At 50.0% G+C, this 20,741-nt stretch overlaps 1 protein-coding gene and 1 long non-coding RNA gene across 13 annotated transcripts in view; one reads left to right on the top strand and one right to left on the bottom strand.

The window, feature by feature from the left end:
* The window catches only part of Bcas3 (BCAS3 microtubule associated cell migration factor), a 484,435-nt gene that overhangs the window by 1,273 nt on the left and 462,421 nt on the right, over nucleotides 1–20,741 (bottom strand). For 3 of the 12 annotated variants that reach the window (XM_031354434.1, XM_031354438.1, XM_031354439.1), the window contains one exon: nucleotides 2,621–2,711. The exons of 4 other annotated variants lie outside the window; for them this stretch is intronic. In XM_031354434.1, the coding sequence (XP_031210294.1) occupies nucleotides 2,621–2,711 (91 nt within the window). Of the gene's footprint in view, nucleotides 1–2,620; nucleotides 2,712–10,549; nucleotides 10,616–20,741 lie in introns of all 12 variants that reach the window. 5 more of the 12 variants (XM_031354429.1, XM_031354431.1, XM_031354433.1 and 2 more) reach the window with 2 other exon arrangements.
* LOC116078972 overlaps nucleotides 1–20,741 on the top strand; it is a 49,968-nt gene that overhangs the window by 7,473 nt on the left and 21,754 nt on the right. The gene's annotated exons all lie outside the window — the stretch shown is intronic.

Raw genomic sequence — 20,741 nt, 5'->3', positions numbered from 1 at the left:
TTCCTGCTGAGCCCCATCTCAGCTTAGCCCCACTGTTTCCTTGTTCTCACCCACAGAGTCTACCTGCTAGCCAGGCTTGAGCTTGCACCTCTGAAAGTGTAATTATCTTCTCTGTATAATGGGACCCTTTGTTTATGGGAGCCTCTTCCACTGAAGAGAGGGTCCCTTACTTGCCTCAGTATTTCCTCTTGGCCCCACCACACGCCAGCCAAATTTCCTAGGGACCCACAGAATGTATATGCTGAATTGATCTGTAGAGCATCAAGGCCTGCCGCCCTGGTCCCTGGACCTCCACACCGCTATTTTGGATATGGCAGATAGACCTGTTTAGCTATGATAACCTTAACTGACTCACCATCTCTTCAACCAACTGGGGTAGGCAGAGGGCTGGGAATAGGAGCCTCTGCTTGCTGGATCTATTCATTGGTTTTCTAAGGGTGGTCAGTTCCTGTTCCCTCTTTGCTTTTAGCTGTTGCCTCTAAGCCGTGGGCAAGCACAGGCATGGACAGTTTCTGGCATCTTCTTCAAACTCAGATGTGACCTATGGCTTAGCTTCTTCCTCTGCACTCTGCCTGTCTGTGTTTTATAGTTTTGTTTGCCTACCTCAGGAATACAGGACCTTAAGAAGCTACTTGAAACATCAAGGTATATTCAGCGATACACTCATCTGGTATGGCCTCAGAGCTCAGAATCCAGCCTGTACCTGCCCCAGTCCCTTGCCGCCAAACACATGCAGCACAGCTGGCTTTGGTTAGGGAGTGAGGGTCATGGCCTCCACTAGACTGGCCATCATCAGCCAGCCACTTCTGCCCTCTGAAGGCCACGCTATAGCCCAAGTTGGGCTGCCCAGCAGCAGCAGCAGCAGCAGCAGCCACAGAATGTGGCAGGGAAATGCTAACTTTGCCAGTCAGGTCTGGGCCTGAGCCCAGGCCAGGTGAGTACACAGCATTATCGACTCCCAGCAGGTTGGGAGTGTTGTGAGGAGTAGAAGGAGAAGGACTGTGGATACAGGCTGAGGGACTGGCTGTGGTGCCTGATCCCCAAGAGACACTGGCTTCCTGCAGGGGGCCTCGGCCCTGGAAAAGCCATGAGATAACCCTGTATGGACAGAAAGACGAGGCAGAAGGCTGCTCAGATCCTTTCTTCCAGCATGGTTTTAGGTTCACCTTCGTCTGGGGACAGGACCCCTTGAGGGAAAGGGCTAGAGAGCAAAGGGGAGTGCTTGAGCTACAGCAAGCAGAAAGGGCTTCTCAGGAGGAGCCTCCAACAGAGCCCCAGAGAGACCCAAGGACCTGAGAGGCTTTCAGAGGCCATGCCCTCCCGCGCAGCCATCCTAGCACTAGGGGGCGCTGACAGCAGGGCCAGAAGGGCAGGAGAGGAGCAGGCAGTAGCAAGAAAAGCAGGGGCCTCTCAGGGATACAGACTGGATGGATGTGGGCCCAAGGAAGAACGCCCCGGATAAAGGAGCAGGAGAGGCCATCAGTAGGGAAGAGTGGCGCCTTTGCTGAGCAGGGGGAGAGCCCCAATAGTCTCGATACAAAATGCAACATATCCACACTGCCAAGGAAGCTAAGGAAGCCCCAGCCCAGGCCCAAGCTCGGCACCCCACTGTCCCTCTGCATAGGCCCCAGCAACATACCCAGCCATCTTGATGACCCCACCATATGAGTCTGAGTGAACGTACCCCATCCATCAAGTGACAGTGCAGGGACAGTTGCCAAGGGGTTACAAGATGGAGGCCAGGCATGGCTGAGTTGCCTGGCCCATGCTTTCTCTTTGTTGATTAGGCCTGGGAGAGATGGGGCCGGACAGGAGTGCTTGGTGCCCCGACGTCTCAGGGTACCTAAGATTTTGCTGACTGTTTCCTTTAAACATTGAACTGGTTAGTCTGAACTGGCCACTTGGAGAGAACTTGGGTCCCAAGATCTCTCCATATTCTCACTCAAAGCCAGGACATCGCGAACCGTCTAAAGACACACACTAACTCCTTATGGTCCCCGGGTATAAATTCCCTGGCATTCACCAAATGGCTGTTCCCAGCTTGCAGCCCTGGCTGGCCTCACCAGTGTTTCCTGTTTGAATGAGGAGCTTGCTATGGACAGCTTTAGGCCGCTGGGCCCCAACATGCCTGCTCGTCTTCCTAAGCTTTCCATGAGTGTCTGCTCTTCTGTGAAGCGTGGTGTCCACTGCAGAGCCCCTTGGCTCTCAACTCCTCATTTGACTCCTAGTTAGCCCTCAGGAAGACAGGTCCTGGTAGGGAATATGTGCCTCATCTCTGCTTCTCCAGTCATAAATCCCCAGTCTTGAAAAGTAGCTTGTGCTGAAAAATGCTTTTTGGAATGAATGAATGAATGATGTGGTGGGAAACGTGGACCTTTCTCCACATGGACCAATCAGTGAGAGGCCCAGGAGCCTGGCTGGTCCTGGATCGGTCTCTTCAGTGCTTTACTATGGCTTCCATCAAACCCAATCTCTTTCTGTTCCTCCAAAGACACCAGAGTGAGAGTGTGTGGGGTGTGACCATGGAGGAGGGCGGGTGCACATGGGATTCCCCACTAGAGTCACCCCCCAGCCCTGGAGCAAGCGGCGAGAGGAATCACGTGGAACCGTGCGGCCTTACCTTCCTCCGTCGCGAACGCACGCTTTGTTACTGTTGGGTTGTTCACGCACGCTGGGCTGTTGGCATTGTTTTTTTTTTCCTTTTTTTTTCCCTTTTGAAAAGAAAAGCATTGAGGAATCTTTTTCTTTTTTTTCTTTGAGAGATATGGACAATGATCCAGAAGTACACGGATCTCCACAAGCAGGAGGAGGTGGAGGGAGGTGGAGGGATGACACACGGGCAAAGGGTGGTCTTGTAGGGACACTCAGCTGTCCAGGACACCAACATGCATGTGAGGCGGCAGGAGACTGACCGGTCATGGAGGGGCGGGCCCAGAGGCAGAAGTGTTGTGAATCTTTCAGTATGGGGGTAGGGGAAGAGGAATCACACAGTAAGCATAAAACGACGGTTTCTAGAAGGGACACACAAGGACTATGGCCCATGCAGTGACAGACAGGGCCCCATGCAGGTGGGTTGCTGGGAGAGGAAGAGGAAGGAGGCAGGCTGACAAGTTTTCAGAGGGAAGGAACCCTGGACATTTTAACATAGTAGCCTAGTTTTGGTTCAACGTTGTCCCCCCCACCCCCACGCCGAATCCCACTTCCATAAGTCTCAGCAGCTTTACTGCAGTATAAGTAGACTCCAGATGAAGCCTAGCAGAACCAGCTAGGGCCAGTCAACTAGGGAGGTTCTCCAAGCAACATGGAGTCTGGCTCACGGGGCAGTTGCTTTAAGAAAGCTTGTTCTCCTACCCGCCCCCCTCCTCAGCCCTCCCCACCATAGGGCAGCACATGAGGAGGAGCCTCAAGCAAGCACTCAGACTCAGGTTGTGCCCTCGTCTTCTCCAGGGACTTGGTGACCCTGGGCTCACCAGAGGGAGAACCGGTCCTAGAGCTTGTTACCATAGCTGATCCCCAGTGGCACAGGCTGGGCAGGCCACAGGGGACAGGAGTGGACAGCAGGGGCAGCAATAAGAAGGGCGAGGCCTCTGCTTTCATGAAATAAATAAGCCTAAAGTAGAGGAGGCCTTGTCTGCATGTTAACCCCCATTCCACACTGTACCTGTCAAACTCCTAAGGAATATGAGGGACAAAGAGAGGTGGCTGGCCTCTCAGAAGGTCTCTGGTTACCTGGGAACATCTTCAAGGAGCCACAGTCAATCTCTGAGGAGATAGGCCCAGCTGCCCCTGTTCCTCAACCTAGAGTAGGCACAGCCCCTCAGCCAGGGCTGAGTTGCTGTGCCTGGCTCTTGGGAGTTCTGGGTGGGGTCCAATGGGTGAAGGGGTGTCGGGTGGCAGCATGACCTCATACATCAACTACAGTATTAGGCATCATGAGGTCTGGGAGGGGGACACTGAAGATACGAGGCCTTAGCGAGACCTAGAACAGCTGTGGGAGCCTTAGTGAGAGGAAGGCTTCAGCAGAAGGCTGAAGTGGATTCTGCTGTGGGCTGGGTAGTTTTCAGGTCTGTCTAGTCTGAGACCCTGAGAGAGCTCCTGGGCAGTACAGCACTGTGGGGAACCAAGTCTCCAGGATCTAGAAGCACCTCAAGGACCCACAAAGGAGTGCTGTGTGTGTTTGGAAGAGGGTACCTAGGGCCCAGGCTCAGTTCTGGAGCAGCCCTGGGACTTCTGCCACCACTAATACATCAGCATCTACTGCCTGCCCCAGCCAACCTTGCTGTGTGCATGAGTGCCAAGGCGCTGCTCATTAAAGGGATTAGCAGAGCATTTTTTATTAGGTCCTGGCTGTAGCAGCATACCCGACTCCTAAGCTAACCACCCAAGCAGCCCAGTAGGCTTGGGATTAGACCTGGTGGGAGGAGAAGTCAGCTCCTGCTGAGGCTCTGGCCACTTCCTGTGGTGAAGAGGGGGTAAGCCTTCCCTAACTGTCTGACTCAAAATTTCAGCCTGAGAAGACAGGTAAGTGGGTAGGCCGCTACCGGATGGAGATGGAGCAGGTAGTCTAGGCAAGCTGTTAAGAGCACAGGCTCTGGCCACCTGCTTCCTGGGTGACTTTGGGCAGGTGCCTTGGGTTCCTGAGCACGAGGATAACAATGTCTGTTTCATAGCCTGGCTGTAGGAATGAAATTAAATAATGCATGGGGAGCCCGTCACAGAGTGCTCAAAGCTTCCAGTCAGCAAATGTGAGTTACTATTATTGTTGCAATCGAATTAGTCACTATGATCATCCCCAGGACTTCAGAGCCCTTTGCAGCCTCCTCCCCAGCAGGTGGCCCTGCCACCCAGGCCCCTACCAGCTCTGCCTCCATTGGAACCTGGGTAAAGATTCTTTTTAATCAAGAAATGGCCCAGGGAGGCCCGTTCGCAGCTTTTCATTTCCTTCCTTCCCTCTCCTGAGATGGAGAATAAACTCCCAACCCTGTTAACATGCATTGATTTTTCTCTCCTGCATCTTCCTCCCAGTCTTCCCTGCTTGGGGTTGGCTTAGTGGGAGCTCAGGGCAGTGAATAGATACAGAGAAGCTAGCCAAATGCCCCGTCTTGCCCTGTGCCTAACACAGGAAAGATTTATAAAAAATAAAACTGCTTTCAGTTCCTTTCTGCTTGAAGGTTCTTGGGTGGAGGGACAGGTACGTGATGGGTGGGGGGGGGGGGGGGGGGGGGGGGGGGGGGGGGGGGGGGGGGGGGGAGAGAGAGGGTGTCCTCTCATTAAGAAGTCAGGGTGACCAGCATTTTCCCTTAAAGGGATAAATAATGAGGAGACCAGATGACCACAGGACAGTTAAAAGTTCAGCAAATTGGTTCAGATGGGTTCTGTCCCAAGCAAGTCATTTTGTTAACAAGAAGCTTACACACAGGGGCTTGAACTAACTAGGCAAAACAGTACAGAAAGGAAGAGAGGGAAAAATGGGAGGAGGGGAGGAGGAGGGGAGAAGGAGGGAAAACCAGAAACAAAGAGAGACAGACACAGAGAGAAACAAAGACAGACAGATACAGGGGTAAATGAGAGGTCTGAGTGCTTCCTGGGGCTGAGACCTGAGCAGCTGGTCCTGATGTCACCTGGGAGGCAGCTGGCCTGGCAGACATGGTCCTATCCAGGTCAGGGCCTGTATGAGGCCATTCCCTGGCTGTGGCTGAGGAGGTAGGCATGTGCAGTGGGGACATGGATGGTGTTGGTTGAGACTGCTGAGGCTGTGACCATCATCAGAGACCACACTCTGGGCTGGAGCCAGCTCAGTCCCCAGGGCCCTTTCTTTGGAGGTTAAAAGTACCACAGTTAAAGGAAGCAGCTTGAAAGGGCCATCTCTCCTTTGCATATAGCACACCTCTCAGCTCTAAGGTTGGCTGCCTGGCTCCTCTAGACCTTCTCTCTGTGCCCTCTCCAGCCTTCCCTCCCCTCGGGCTTCTAAGCTTGTAAAGATACCAGTAGTCAAAGGGCTTCCTATCCTGGGGAGGTCTGGAAAAACTGGGGGCTAAAGCTAGTGGAGACAGAGACAGGAGTCACCTTGCTCCTCCAGCAGGGTCTCTGAGACCTTGCCAGGCTCCCCTCACCTTCCAGAAGCTGCAAGGCTAAGGCTGAAGAGGCTCCGCCCATTCAGATCACAGGAATCCTGGTTTGGAGATGAAAAGCAGGGCTAGCTCTGGCCTGCTCTTATCTCTGGGGCTTAACACCTATGTCTGAACCCAGATCCCTGGCTGCCTGACGCCAGTCTTCTGGTGTCTTACACTACACACACGCCTGGCACCCTGAGTGCAGCTGCCTGGGGCAACAGGAGCCTCCTTCCTGGACAGGTCAGTCCTCTGAACCCCATGGACATACTTGCCCCTCTCTCTGCTCAGCTTTTGTCCTGACTCAGATACATACAAGGGACACAGTCCACCACGAGAGAATGAGGCTATTTTTCTAGGGCCTATCCTGACCCCCCAGCCACACCAGCTGCTCGTGGTAAAGGCATATCTCAGGTGTTTTCAGCTCAGGGAGCCTTGGCCACAGGGCCATGCATGGTGACTAAGAGCCTCAGCTACCAATGAGGAGAGACCCAGGCCTAGAAGAACTCAAATGTTCCTGCATATGCATTTAGACCTTGAGAGTGGTGGTCAGTATTAGGAAGGGGCCATATTCAGGGAGAGAGATGGAACAGCAGAGCTGGGCTCTACCTCAACCCAAACACCTGGCATAGAGCCCCTGGGAACCTGGTTCTCAACAGCAGGCCAGGGTGATGCCAACACCACTGCTTGGGGCCTGAGGCAGACCAGACAGCTGAAGCTCTCCCTGGTGGGCCTATGTGAGAGGGGCACATGGTGACAGCAGAGATGTACATTGGAGAATAAAAGTTGGAGTATGAAAAGGAGGGAGAGAAGCCTGGGAGGGGAGGAGTTCTCAGAAGGAGACCTCTTGCAGAGTCCTGTACCATGGCCACTTGGTCTCTAGCCTCTTTGCTAGAGCTGACTAAATGTGTCTGTGCATGCACATGTGTATCCTTGTGTGTGTGTGTGAGGGGGTCTGGTCATGAGAACCGCTAGACAGTCTCGGGGCTGGAACCTACCCACCCAGCCAGTGAAAGTCTTGAGCCATCAAGTGTGGGTACCTTCAGTACCCGATTTCTAGGAAACCTACATCATCAGAACCTCCCTAAGTCATGTAGCAGCATGCTACATCACTCAACACTCAGTGACCCTCCCAGTACCCACCATATTAAAATAATGCTAAGTCTTGACCAAGGCCAAATCCACCCAGTCACAGGAATCTACGAAGGGACAGAAAAAGTGGAGTTGACCTTGCTCATATTTCCTCTCTGAGGTGTTTGATGATTGGCTAAAACCAAGTTTTAGTTGGCCCTGAGTGAACTCTCCTACAGAGAGCCACGAGGAAAAAGGAGGTCATGAGAGGGACATTGTTCTGGCCTTAGAGCTCAATAACTTGGGCAAGTCATTTGCATCAGCAGACCACAAGGGGAGGGTGTGCTCTGATGATGTCATGGGCTGTATAATGCTGTCAGGTGAGAGGGTGCCAGGGGCCTTCATCAGAGAGCACCCCTTAGATGCCTGGCAACTTCAGTGGGCTGAAGGACCTGGAGCAGGAACCTCAACAGGGGGGCCAGAAATGCTCTTTCCTGGTGCCATTCAAGGTTGATTCAGAGCTGAACAGCATGGCAGACATCTCTTTGGAGATGGAGGATGCTAGGCTCAGTGCTACAGCATGACCTCTTCCTATAGGCCCTAATGAGTCTTGTGAGCTGGGCATGTGTGTCCCATTCCACACAGTCCTAAAGAAGACACAGGGCTGTAAGACCTATCCTAAGCCCTCAGTCAGGGTACTTCACAAGCTAGTCTCTAGCCTTATGAGATAGCAGAGTCTGCAGACCACAGTAGAGATGCTATTGACCGGTGGGGGCCGGAGCCACATCTGGTTCTCATTCAAATGTCCAAACATAATTAAATTCTCTACGACGCAGCGGAAGAGTTTGCTAAGATGTGGCTTACCCCTTTTCCATGAGGGCTAAGAAATCACAGTTCTTGTTCCACCAGAAGACTCACCCTCTTTCCTGCCACTGGCCTGCCCTAAGCAGAGAGGGCAAAGGCCTACCCCACCCCCTATCTGTTTGTCTCTACTGTTCCTTCTTTCCCTGTCTCTCCTTCCTTCCTTCCTTCCCTCCCTCTCCTCTTTTTCTTCCTTTGGCACAGGCTCTCACTGTGTAAAAAGGCTGGTCTTGAACCCTGCATTTAAGGGATCCTCCTGCCTTGGCCTCTTGAATAGCTTGAACTACAGGTATGTATGTGGTCCCTCTATTCTATTTTCTAGAATGTACAGGCTGGAGCCAGCATTAGGTATGTGATTTACAGGATACCCTCCCCAACCCCCGTGCTGACTACCCACCCAAGAGGGCTAAACCAGAGACAGAGACCAAGCAAGTGTCCACTGAGGCTGGTGGGTTGGGGGAGGTTACTGTCACCATTCCTCTTGTGAGGCTCTTCCCTGGGCCCGAGGAGGCAGACCCTGTAAGGCTGGCTTACTTCAGTGATGCCCACCTCCGTTCACGGGACATATGGGGTGTCCTATAAGACTGTCCTATAAGACTAAGGGAGTACTAATGATAGTGACTGAGAAGGACAAATTCTGGAGGGGCTGAGACCAGAGACTTTTCCTACCCTGGGACTGGCCCTAGAGCACAAAGCACTAGCCTTGTACACTTCCTGTCCCGCACTCTGTCCCTCAGGTCGGCTGCTCTGTGGCTGGGTGCCCCTTCCCCAGCTCTTGATGCCCTCATCAGAGGCGTCCATCTGTAGATGAGGCAAAGGGTGATGTCCTGAGAGGAGAGCCTAAGAGGGCAGCAGCAGGGACAGCAGAGCCTGAGGAGACTGCCCTGCTTCCTTCTACAGCCTCAGGTGACTTCCTTTCCAGGCTCCACTCAGGACCTCCCCACAGCTAAACAGAAGGCTCCTGGGATGGCTATTTCCCCAGCCTCCCTGCCCACCCGAGCATCTTCAGTTTACAGCGTCTTTTTACTCAGGGATTTATGGCTTACATGGTAATGGGTTCCATTCTATTTCCTCTATGCCAATATTTCAAATCATTATAGTGCAGGCTTTATGAGTGTTTCTTAATAAGTAGAGGTATTTTGTTTCCCCTTTGAAACAAACTGTCCTGTGAGTTAATGACCTGTGGGTGTGGTGCAACCCAGAGACAAGCAGGAGTTGGGGAGAGGATGACATGGTCAGGGCCATGCAGAACCTTGTAGATTTAAAAACGAAGCTGTGCTGAGGTCCTTCAAAGCCTCACTAAGCACGCACAAGCAACTAGGACCACGCACAGGCACACGGCATCGGTGGGCTGGACAGCACGCACCTGAAGGACAAGCATCTACACAAACGCGCACATGTGTGGGAACCTATCAATCTCAGCGTTTTGTGAGAGTCAATTTAGCTTTTTGGTGGCACTTAGGTTAGGGCCATGTATTTGCTAGCCTTTTCATTGATGAACAAAGTTTTAAGGAAACTGACCGAATTCCCTGTCCGGAGGTCCTACACTAAGTCTGACAAAAGATATGTATCAGGATGAGGCCTCTGTGGCCTCTGTTACTGCCTCAAGCTGCACTGCAGAGCCTGTGCGCCTGTGCCATGGTGAGCAGGGTGGGGTGAGGGGTGGGGGTGGAGTCTCACTTAATTGCGGTGGTGCCACCCTTCCCTGCCTGCAGCCCAGGCCTGCTGATACGGCTCTCTCTCTGCCTTTGTGCTGGTCTCACAGACAGGCTGCTGGTGCCGGGCCCTATTCATTATTCAATTCAGCTGGCTCGGACGTTGAGCCTTTCCATTTGCTCCTCCAGGAGGGATAACAAATCTAGAAATGCAATTCCACTTTGGTGTATTAAGATATTGATTTGCCTGTCGAGCAGAAGTGCATTTGTTCTGCCAGCCCTCTCGTGGGTAGGAAGGGGTTAACCAAATGTTTATCACAAGGCTGGCTTCAGAGTTGAAAGTAATGTGATCAGTAATGAATTTTGTGTTACATTAGGTTGTATAAATGGACAGACAAGCGCAGACAACAAGTGGCCAGGAGTCGGGGCTAATCTAATGATGTAAAAATAGAGACAGCACCAATTATACTAGGGGCCAGCTCCAGGCTCCTGCAGGGACTGCAAATGAATAGGTACAAATCAAATTACTCACTAATAGACGCACTACAAGAGGGGCAGTCAATGGTAAATGCATTAGAGCCCAGTGACCTCTGGGCTCTGCACAGCAGAGTCCCAAAATTTGACTTGCATCTTCAGAGTGGGGGGCAGGGAGTGGCACTCTCAAAGAAACTCTTGTTGGGTGAAAGATGGCCACCACTCCCCGTCCCAGTCCCCTGCAGAAGAGACCTCCTGTCCTAGCTGACCTCCAGTGCTTTCTGAAGCCTGAGCTCTGGGGGAGGGGACACCCATGTGAGGGAAATGAAGAGCAGTGGGCCAAGCCTTCTGTGCTGGCAAAGACAGGAAGTTACATACCCAAACACTTCACAGCCATGTGTCTCTCAGGGGTGCTGATTTTGACTGCTACGTCAAGGGCTGTGTCTGCATTGGAAATAAAATAGGTCTTTAAAGCGCATCATACAACGGACCTTCTACAAGTCCAACAAGAGCTGAGATCAAACTGAGTAGATATCAAATCTGCTTTAACCACTGATATTTGCAGGGGAGATTTCTGGGGTGTGTTCCAAGGTCCAGCACATCTAGATTTTTTGTTAGCCAAAGCTAGCAATCTCCATCTCTTCCTTCTTCCTCCCAGGTCTCCATGGACTAAGTTCCTCTCTTCCTGCCTGCTGTTGGGGGTGGGGAGAGAAAGATGAGGATGTAGGCTCAGACTTGGATTTTCTTTAGTGGTTCTATGGATTTAGACCCCAGGCCTAATATCCAAAGCTGCTTGACAGTGTGTGGGGCAGATTTGGGAAGGCTTGTGGAGACATGCCTGGAGCTAGCCTGATATTCCTAATGTCAGTTCTTAGTGGCTTGTGGATGACTAAACAAGCAGCTCTAAGTCTTCTGAGGACCAGTCCAAGCTCCATGGAGGTGAGGCCTCAGAGGCTTGGTCCACACTTCCCAGCCACCCTAAGGCCAGCACCACATAGCCATACACAGAGTGGAGAAGACATGCTGGTCCTGGCCGGGGGGGGGGCCCCAGAGACACAGGGAATGTGCCAATATAATAGGCATAGGGGTGGTGAAGGTAGAGAATGGAAAAAATCGACCTGAATAAATGAAGCAATTGCAAGGCCAGTCTCCCTAAACTTGATTAAATACAGTGGGGTGAACTGCAAGCTACTTAGCTACAATAACAAGACGTATGTGGAGGTGGGGAAGGGGATATCTAGGAGAACTGCTGGAGGATTCAGCCAGCAGACTTAAGATTGTCTCAGACAGTGGGACCTGCAGGTTCCTGGGGCCAGGGGTCGTACAGGAAGAGCAAGCAGCAACAAAATAAGCCAAGGCTGGAGACCCATCATGCTGTCTTTGCTTTGGGCAATCCAAAATGTCTCCTATTTAATGTATCCAAGGGCCATCTCTGACCTTCCCTTTCTGTGGGTGTGCCTGTTTTGTAGCCCATGGCTTCTTGCCCTCTGAGAAGTTGGGCACCTAAATCTTGTGGTGGTGCTCTTCTCTGCTGGGACCCCACACCTTACACAAGGGCCTGTGATTAAAGGCGAAATCTGGGAGAGGAGGAGGTACCAAGAGGAACCGTCCCTTGGGTTAACTATTTACCCACTGTAATGATCCAGAGAAGGCCCCTGGCAGCTGTCCTGAAGCCCTCCACCCTCTGCCCAAGCCCACACACGCTCCACAGTCACCAGAGGCCACACTGGCACTTCCTCTTTGTGGACAAGAATCAGCATGCTATGCCACGAGCAAGTAGGACATGTGCGGAGAGAAATGTACTAGCCCTGGACTTGTACTGCGGCTCCTCCTCTGGAGGATAGGGGCAGAGAAAGCAACCCAGCTGGAGCCAGGTCCAAGCCATGGCCTGGAACTAAGAAGTATGTCTTTTAAGCATGAAAATTATTCCCATGGCTCTGGCTGCCTTTCATTTACCTCTCAGAGGCCACAAAAAACCCAATCAGTCATTCAACAAACATTAACTGAGGCTCAGCTTGGCGTTCATCCCAGGACTGGATGCTGGGCAAGGGGAACTGGTGGTTGAAGGTAACAAAGAGGAATCAGGTTGGGTTCAAGGAACAAGAACTGGGTCAAGATGCACTCTCGGCTATGGATGAGCAAGGAGCTGAAGGACCCACGGAGCTGGCCCTTCCCTAAGTGGCATGAGAAGGATGTCAGCCATGGCTCATTAATGGGAAAGTAAGATCCTTGCCTAGGGCCAAGCATCCTAGATGCAGCGGGTTCAGGGACACACATGTGGGCAAGGAAGTTGAGTCATAGGAGGGCACTATGAATTTGGTCTAAAGAAATGACCTTGCCAAGAGACTGGTCTACTTCAGGGTAGACCAGCATGCTGATATGGCTGGGGAGCTGCAGTCACATGCGTACAAGAGGAGGTGGTGGCATCTGAAGTGGGAAGACGGGGAAGGTGGGTCGGGCAGGAGAAGTCATAAGACACTGGAAACAACAACAACAACATGGCGAAATCCTGGGATGGGATATGAAGGCAGCTGGCATTTTCTAAGTAGGGAAGTGACCTCAGCCTCCCTGAGGATGGGGCCCATTCCTCTATGGGAGTCTCTGTTTTGAATAAAAAGCAGGTCACATTCTTTTTTTTTTTTTTTTTTTTTCCGAGACAGGGTTTCTCTGTGGAGCCCTGGCTGTCCTGGAACTCACTCTGTAGACCAGGCTGGCCTCGAACTCAGAAATTCACCTGTCTCTGCCTCCCAAGTACTGGGATTAAAGGCGTGAGCCACCACCACCCAGCTACAGGTCACATTCTTGACTAGCTGAGACTGATTGGCAAGATGGTCAGAAGTCCATGTTCCTATTGAGCAATAATGTTTTTGGTGATGCTGGAGATTGAACTCAGAACCTTGTGTACCATGGACCAGCACTCTATAGTGAGCTCCATCCCTAGCCTCTTTAGTGCCTGTTTTAATTCCCTTTTTAAAAAAAGTTATTTCAAGCATGTCATCTCTTGCTTTGGAAGCTGAAGGGAAGAATATCTCACACCAGGCAGAACTTGCTGAGAGGATACTGCCACAGCATAGGAGTCCTTAAGTCCATGCCCTGTTCAGAGTGAGGGGGATACAGATTACTGTGTGCAGTGTTCAGGGTGTGCACAGCATGAGAGGAAGCAAGTGTTCCCAGATTTCCTGTTTTACTCCTAGTAAGAGATGAGAGGGAAAGGCTTGGGGGCCACATGCTTTCCTCCATTTCTTGAATCCAAATCTCGTCAGAAGAGAAACCGTGATTTTTCCCAGCAGTAGCAATTGGCACTGGGAGCTGAAGGGACTCTCAAGGCTTGATCTTTGCTCCTGATGGAAAATAGTTGGAAACAGGCGCTAGGACACTGAGCTAGGACATTAATAGCAACACCCATGGCCACCCTTGGGACTGCAGCTCTCCACAACCCCACAGTTGTGCTCCCCCACTGCACAGGGCTGCTTATGGCCTGCTGGGGGGACAGAGCTTTACATGGCAGCCATGGCCTTGGCAGCTATTTTCTTCTCTCACTCTTTGCAATCAAGGCACCTGTGGCTGCAAAGTTCACAGTTTTGTTATTAGACCTGTTGTGGTTTGCATGTCAAGTCCCCATGGAGGCTCTCATTTTGAACATGTGGTTCTTTAGCCAGTGGTACTGTTTTGGGAGATGGGTCCTAGCTACCGGAAGTGGTTCATTCTGCTTTTCTGTCTGACAGGAGGTAAAGAAGCTCCTCTACCATCCACTCTGGCCACAAAGAGGTTCTAGGCATGGACCGACCCCTCTGACAGCATGAGCCAAAATAATCCTTTGTCTTTAAGTTGTTCTCCTGAATCTCTCATAGCAATCAGAACTAATACAGCGTGATGATTATTAAGTTTATGAATCAACAGTTTTGAAGTCACCTGGATTCCACCTAGGCATGTCTATCAGGGTGTTTCTAGGGAGGTTTAGTTGAGGAGGGATCCTTCCCATGGTCTGGGGTTCCAGAATGAATAAAAAGGAGGAAGTGAGCTGGGAGTCAGCATTTCATCTCTCTCTCTGCTTCCTGACTGGATGTAACATGACCAGCTGCCTAAGGCTCCTGTCACCTTCCCACCACAATGAATGTTCCTCCTCCTTAAACCGTGAGCCCAAATAAATCCTTCTTGCCATTAGTTGCTCTGTCAGGCATTCTGTCACAGCAGTGAGAAGAGTGACTAATACGTAAGTGTTCTAGAAGACCATGCACACCCTGTGGCTAGGGAGAGAAGCCAGAGAGGAAAAGACCATGGCTCAGTGCCATCACCTCCCCTGGGGCTCTTGTCAATTCCAAGGAAGGAATTGTGGCTTACCTATTCTCACCTACTCTGGTAAGAGATGTGACAGATGCTTAAAGAGCCAGCCTGCCTACTGCAACCACAGAGAGGGTGTGTAGGGCCACCAAAGAGGCCATTGAGAGAAGACACTAAAATCATTCTTCTATAGAAGGAAAAACCCTGGGTCCATATAGACAAAGCAGAGGAGAAGGCCCAGATACCTGGGTGAATTACCTTGATAATAATGGCACTTTCCAAGGAACCTGTTAACTGAGGTGAAACAGGCAATGGTGGGCACTGAGACCAGAGATGCTCAGAGTTCTTGGTAAGAGAGCAAGGCCCAGCCTAGAGAATGGTGGGTTAGATGGAGCACACTCTTCCATTTAGAGAAGGGAGATGAGGGGAACTAAGAGATAGAGAAAGTAAGAAAAGACTGGAGACTGGGCCACATGCACTACTACATTGGGTGTCAGGGGAGGAAAGATATTGTCATTCTCAAGAAACCAGAAAGAGGCCTGGACAGACGGCTTAGTAGGTGAAGGCACCTGCCAACAAGTCTAACAACCCGAACTCAATTCCCAAGACCCACGAGGTGGAAGGAGAGAACTGGCTTCTTCAGGCTGTCCGTGACTTCTCCATGCACCTCTCTCATAAAGAAAAAATAAAGAAAGCCATTTAAACTATTTTTAAGGAAGAGGGTGAAGATGGAAACCTTTCTCTGGGTTCTGTGGAGATAACCACTGAGACTCAGGTGGGCTGAGCAGAAGGAGGAGACAGGAAGATTATACGGGGCGAGCAGAGCAGCTTGGGGGTCATGCATGGCAGATAGTGCTAGTGACCTATGGTTCAAGGAGCCACCCTGGCCTTGTACAGGCAGTATCTTGAGCCTGCTCAGGATAAGGACGGGTTGGAAAACCTGGGACTGGAGAAGGGCCCAACCTTCACTAACATCTCAGTGTTATCTCTTTCTTTTTTTTACATGTTTCTGTATGGGTGGTATGCATGTGTGCATGTTTGTGTTTGGGTACATGTGTATGTACATACTCATGGAGGCCCAAGACTGCTATCAGGAGTCTTCCCTAAATCACTGTCCATCTATTCTTTGAAGCAGGGTCTCTCAATATGGCTAGTCTGGCTAGCAGCCTGCTTCAGGGTTCCTTGTCTATGCTCATTCCCAGTGCTGGAACTATGGTTACACCATCATGCCCATCTGGCATTTACTTGTGTAAATGGGATCTACATTTTAGTCCTCATGTTTGTATGAAGGAACACTTTGTCCACTGAGCCTTCTCTGCAGGCCTATCATGGGTCGTCCCTGCCTCTGTCTACCACAAGGTGAGCACTCTCATTCCTTGTATGAAGCTTTGCCTCACTACGGTCTAGAAACAACAGACCCACAAGATCATGCATGGGAACTTCTGATCTCTGTTTCTTCTTTTAAAAATGGAAAAGGAGAGAGAAAGAGAGAGAATGAACCACAGCATTGGAAAAGGAGCATGAGAGACCCATACAACATACGGCTAGCTCCTACATGACTGGCAAGGAAAGAGTTCTCCAGGGTACGGCATTCTTCTGAGTTGTGACTTTTTCATCTGAGGTATGGGGGTGGGTTTCTAACAACTCTATAGTTAAAAAGAAAAGATTTTATTTGTTTTTATTCATGTGTATGAATACTGCCTGCACACAGTGTCCAGAAAAAGGTGTTGGATCTCTAGGAACTTGGATTTACAGATGGTTATGAGTCACCATGTGGGTGTTGTAGGTTCTATACAAGAACAGTGTGTGCTGTTAACCACTGAGCCATCTTTCCAGCCCTCTACCTCTACAAGCATGACAAAGCCTCATATATCCCAGATGGGCCTTGAACTCACTATGTAGCAGAGAACAACCCTGAACTTCTGATCCTCTTGCCTGTACCTTCTGGGATGTACAGATATTTTTCTATAAATTCAACATTTTTCTATAAATTCTACACCTCTGACTGTCAACAAAGTCTAACATGAGTAGCTAGATTTTATGAAGAACACTGATGATCCAATTATATGTTTTGAATATGGGGTAAAGCAACAAGTTGAGATGGCTTGGTAAATGGATTCACTATCTGGGTACTTGTAACTGCCACAGCCTGTGTGGTACCTTGTGATGTGATGGGGTTGTCTCCTACCAGAAATATAAGAAAATATCTCTAGTCATCAGCAGGGGGACAAGCAGGAGGCCCATGGCCTACTGGGATTGCCAGTCTTCATGGCAGCACTGGGCTGCAGCACACAGAGGTACTAGAGTTAGTGAAGACACTTAACTATCTCCTCACAAAAGCTCCCATTCATTTTTATTTACTAAGTAAAGAGAACACTTTTTGTATGTATGGGTGCTTTGCCTGCATCTGTACCTATCTATGCATCGTGTGTGTGTGTGTGTGTGTGTGTGTGTGTGTGTGTGTGTGTGTGTGGTGGCTGCAGAGATGAGAAGAAGGTGTCAGGTCTTCTGAGACTGGAGTGACAGATACACGAGCTACGTATGAGTGCTGGGAACCGAACCTGGGTTCTCTGGAGGCGCATCCAGGACTCGGAACCACTGAGCTGTCTCTCCAGCCTTAGCAGCCACCCTTGAGACTTTACTGTCTACAGCCCTCCAGTGAAGGTCAGCAGTGAAGCATGCGCTCTCCATGTGCACACAGAGCTTATTAAAATCGTCTTTTGCAAAGCATGGGAAATCACAGACATCTGTTAATGAACTGACTGAAACTTCCTGTAACCATTGAAAAACTATGTGATGTTCAAAATATGCTTCTCATGTTAAGAAGGGGGAGGGGCAAGCACAGTCCTTTCGATAAATAAAAGTTAACTGAAAATAGTCTTTCAGGCATGGATGCTGGGTCACTGATATACGGGTAGGGAACTCGGAGGATCTAGCAGAATCAACTACAGCCTTGGTTTTCAAGTAGCAAATCTCAATTCAGTGAAGTATCATGAAATCAAAGCAGTGTTCCTAGCATGCACATTTGGGGCACTGTACTTCGAAAGCCTGAGTGTTTAGTAAACTGGGTCAGGGTATGATTCATATTTACAGCAGAAAGTGACGGGTGCAGATTAAGCATTTCTGGATAAGAGTTAAGGCGATGGTGGATGGAACAAGACTGATAATTTAGTAGGAACCGGAAAGGAGACTAGGAGGTTACCAGGCAAAGACAGTCCTTCGTGGCCTCGAGAGCTGCTTGTGGGCCTATGATACGCACACTGTGGGCTGATACGTACACTGTGGGCTGTATACGTGGCTTGCACTTCTGATGTCAGGTGTTGGAGAAGGCAAGAAAGAACAAGGGTTTGAAGTAGTGATCAGAAGAGCTGAAGTTTAAAATGGACTCTACATATATCCAGGTGTTTATTTAGATTCTCCCTTTAGTAGGGAGAAAACAATTGTGATAAGTCCATATTTTGTTTATTTAAAAAGTGCTATGTTTTTGAAGTAAAGGCAATATTGAAAAGAGTGTCTGCTAAGCAGGAATTAGTTAAGTTATTTGGGGGAGACAGTTGAGAGGGAAGGGGGCTAAGGGAGACAACATTCCAGGCAGGAGGAAAAGGATATGTAGAGAGCCTTACATGATTCAGGGTCCCACCCTGACAGGTCTGGAGAGACAGTTGCCTAGTCAGGGTGGCTTTGTATACATGGAGTCGAGTGTGCCTAGAGAAGGAGCAGCTAAGGCTGTGGGTTAGCTCTCATAAGTGTGGATTTACCAGCAAGTGACTGGAGAGACTGTTCTGGAAATCAGGTGAGAGGCTGGCTTGGAGGCCACAGAAGCAGAGATTGCCACATGCTGAAGGAGAAGGAAAGGGCCTTTAGAAGCATTCTGAAAGATGGGAAGGGAAAGCCAGAAAAGGGATAAAAGACAGTCAGAGGTAGAAGAAGAGCTAGGCGCTGGAGAGAGATGGTGCCAACCCTGGGAGGGCTCACAGCCTAGATACAAGCCCCCAGATGTCCAGTGATGACTCCAGCGGGGGACACTGGTGGGCTGGGGTCAGAGAATGCTCCTCTTTGGCAAGAGGGATAGTCAGGATCTGGATAGTAGGAGTTGACAAAATTTTCAAATGCTAACCATTCTCTGACAGTGTGACTTGAAGAGAGTGGGGCGGCTGGGTGGTGGTGGTTGGGTTGAAACAGTGTCCCTGCGGCTGATGTCAAGGTGGAGACTGAGTATTGGATTAAACACGCAGCAGCGACAGGATCAGGGAGCTGCTGGTGGGGGGAGGGTGTCTCTGCCAGAAGCCCCATTAACAAGGAGGGGCTGTGCAGAGCTTCAGGAACCTAGGCAGGCATAGATGCCAATTACTAAGCAACTGACACCCAACTGGGTGCAGACCTTAGTAAGCAGTAGGTACTTAGGAAGATGTAGACCTCAGTAAATAGCATCCAGGTGGATGCAGACCTCAGTCAGTAAACAGAATCTGGGTGGATACAGACCTCAGTAAATGGGCATACAGGTGGGTGTAGGCCCTCATTAGTAAGCAACTGGCACCTACGTAGGTGTAGACCTCAGTAAACAGTGGGCAGACAGGTGCCAACTGAGAATGGAAGAGAGGACACTAGGAACTGCCCAGCTCAGCTCAGTGGTAGGGAACCACATACCTGTGCAGGCCCAACAGAACAAGAGCAGGGCTAGCTGGACTTCAAGCTGGCACATTATGGAAAGGTAACAGGTAAGATGGGCGCTAGGCGATCAGCAAGAAAGCAATCTGGCCAATTATATCACAGATGGACTTGCAAATCATGTGTGCAAGCTAGTCAGATCAACTGGCCAGCAGCCACCACAGAGGGCTGAACTGACATCTGCATTTCATGTTCACCACATTTTAAACATTAATATATGCATGTTAAGATGCAGATGCTGGGCTGGAGATATAGCTTAGTGGTAAAGTGCTTGCCTAGTGTGTATGAGGTTCTGGGTTCAATCCCAGGGCTGGATTCTGTGTTTCTCCTCTCCCCTCTTTGGCTCTGAGGACCAAACCCATGGACTTGTATAGGCTATACCCTCAACCAAGTTTGCAAACTTCATCAGCTCTGGGCAAGAACAGTGCTGCTGGTCTGCAGAGCACTTTAGAAAATGATTCGAATAAGACAAAATCTATTCCCCTTACATACGGCATGATGTTTTGTAATACACAGACATTCCACAATGACTAAACAGAGCTAATTAACACACATTACCTTACATACTTACCTTGGTTTTGATGGTCAGGACATTTAACATATTTGACTTGCCATTTTCAAGAATATGGCACATTATTACTCTCAATGGCTAACACGAGGTACAACAGATCTCAAATGCACTCGTCCTATCTAACCAAACTTTAGATCCCTTCATCAACAGCTCCCTGTCCCTGCATTGGACAGGAGGGCTTTCCTTCCCTTCTGTGAGAGCTCGTTTGTCCTATGGCTTTTGGGGAGGTCCTGGAGCCAGTGACTGTTGACTGTTACGCCTTCAGGCACCAGTGACCTGTCTGACATACTGATAGCTTTTAATAAACAATGATAATAGGATTTTTCACACTACTGGTATCTACAAGTCAGGGTGCCTTCTGTGTGTGGGGGGGCTGTTCTTTGCTTCCCTTTGGAGAGCTGGTTGTTAAGCAGTTTATATACTCAGTGCAGGCCAACTCAGCCTTGACAGTGTGAACACAATACAAGGGCCACTGTGTGAGGGGTCTGGAAAGTAAGTTCTGAGATGGCCTCAGTCGCAAGCTGATAAGGAGTAAATTTAGTCACATGACATACATCAACACAAAGGTGCCTGGAAGGCACTGAAGGCCCGACTTATCTAGTGCCAGACTACCCAACAGAGGCAAGCACCCAGTGCGGCCCTGTCTGTGTGCCGATGAGTCACCAAGAGAAGCAGAGCTGGGGTGGAAGATCAGAGGAGTGATGGGCAGAAGGACTCGCTGAAAATTCTCATCTACGGGCACTGCACTGTCTTGCCTTTGTTGTACCAGGTGGACATGTCAGCGAAAAGGGGCTAGTGCACATCAGCCTCGGAGAAGGAAAAGAGTTAGTTTTTATCTGATTTTCTTACTGACCTAAAAAAATGGAGGCAAGTTAAAACCAAACCAAACCAAACCAACCAAACATTCATCTAATATGGCCAAGGAAAACCAATGGAATCCCTTTCAGTGACCATGTGAGGAAGACAACGGGAAGCTAGCTGGAACAAATAAGGGGAGTGGGAGAGCTATTTTTTTGACCTGTCCTTTTAATTTCCTCTGTCTTTTTTCTT

Source organism: Mastomys coucha, unplaced genomic scaffold (assembly GCF_008632895.1).
Source record: "Mastomys coucha isolate ucsf_1 unplaced genomic scaffold, UCSF_Mcou_1 pScaffold5, whole genome shotgun sequence".
In the NCBI taxonomy this organism is placed as follows: Eukaryota; Metazoa; Chordata; class Mammalia; order Rodentia; family Muridae; genus Mastomys; species Mastomys coucha.
This window is presented reverse-complemented; position numbering and strand designations above follow the sequence as displayed.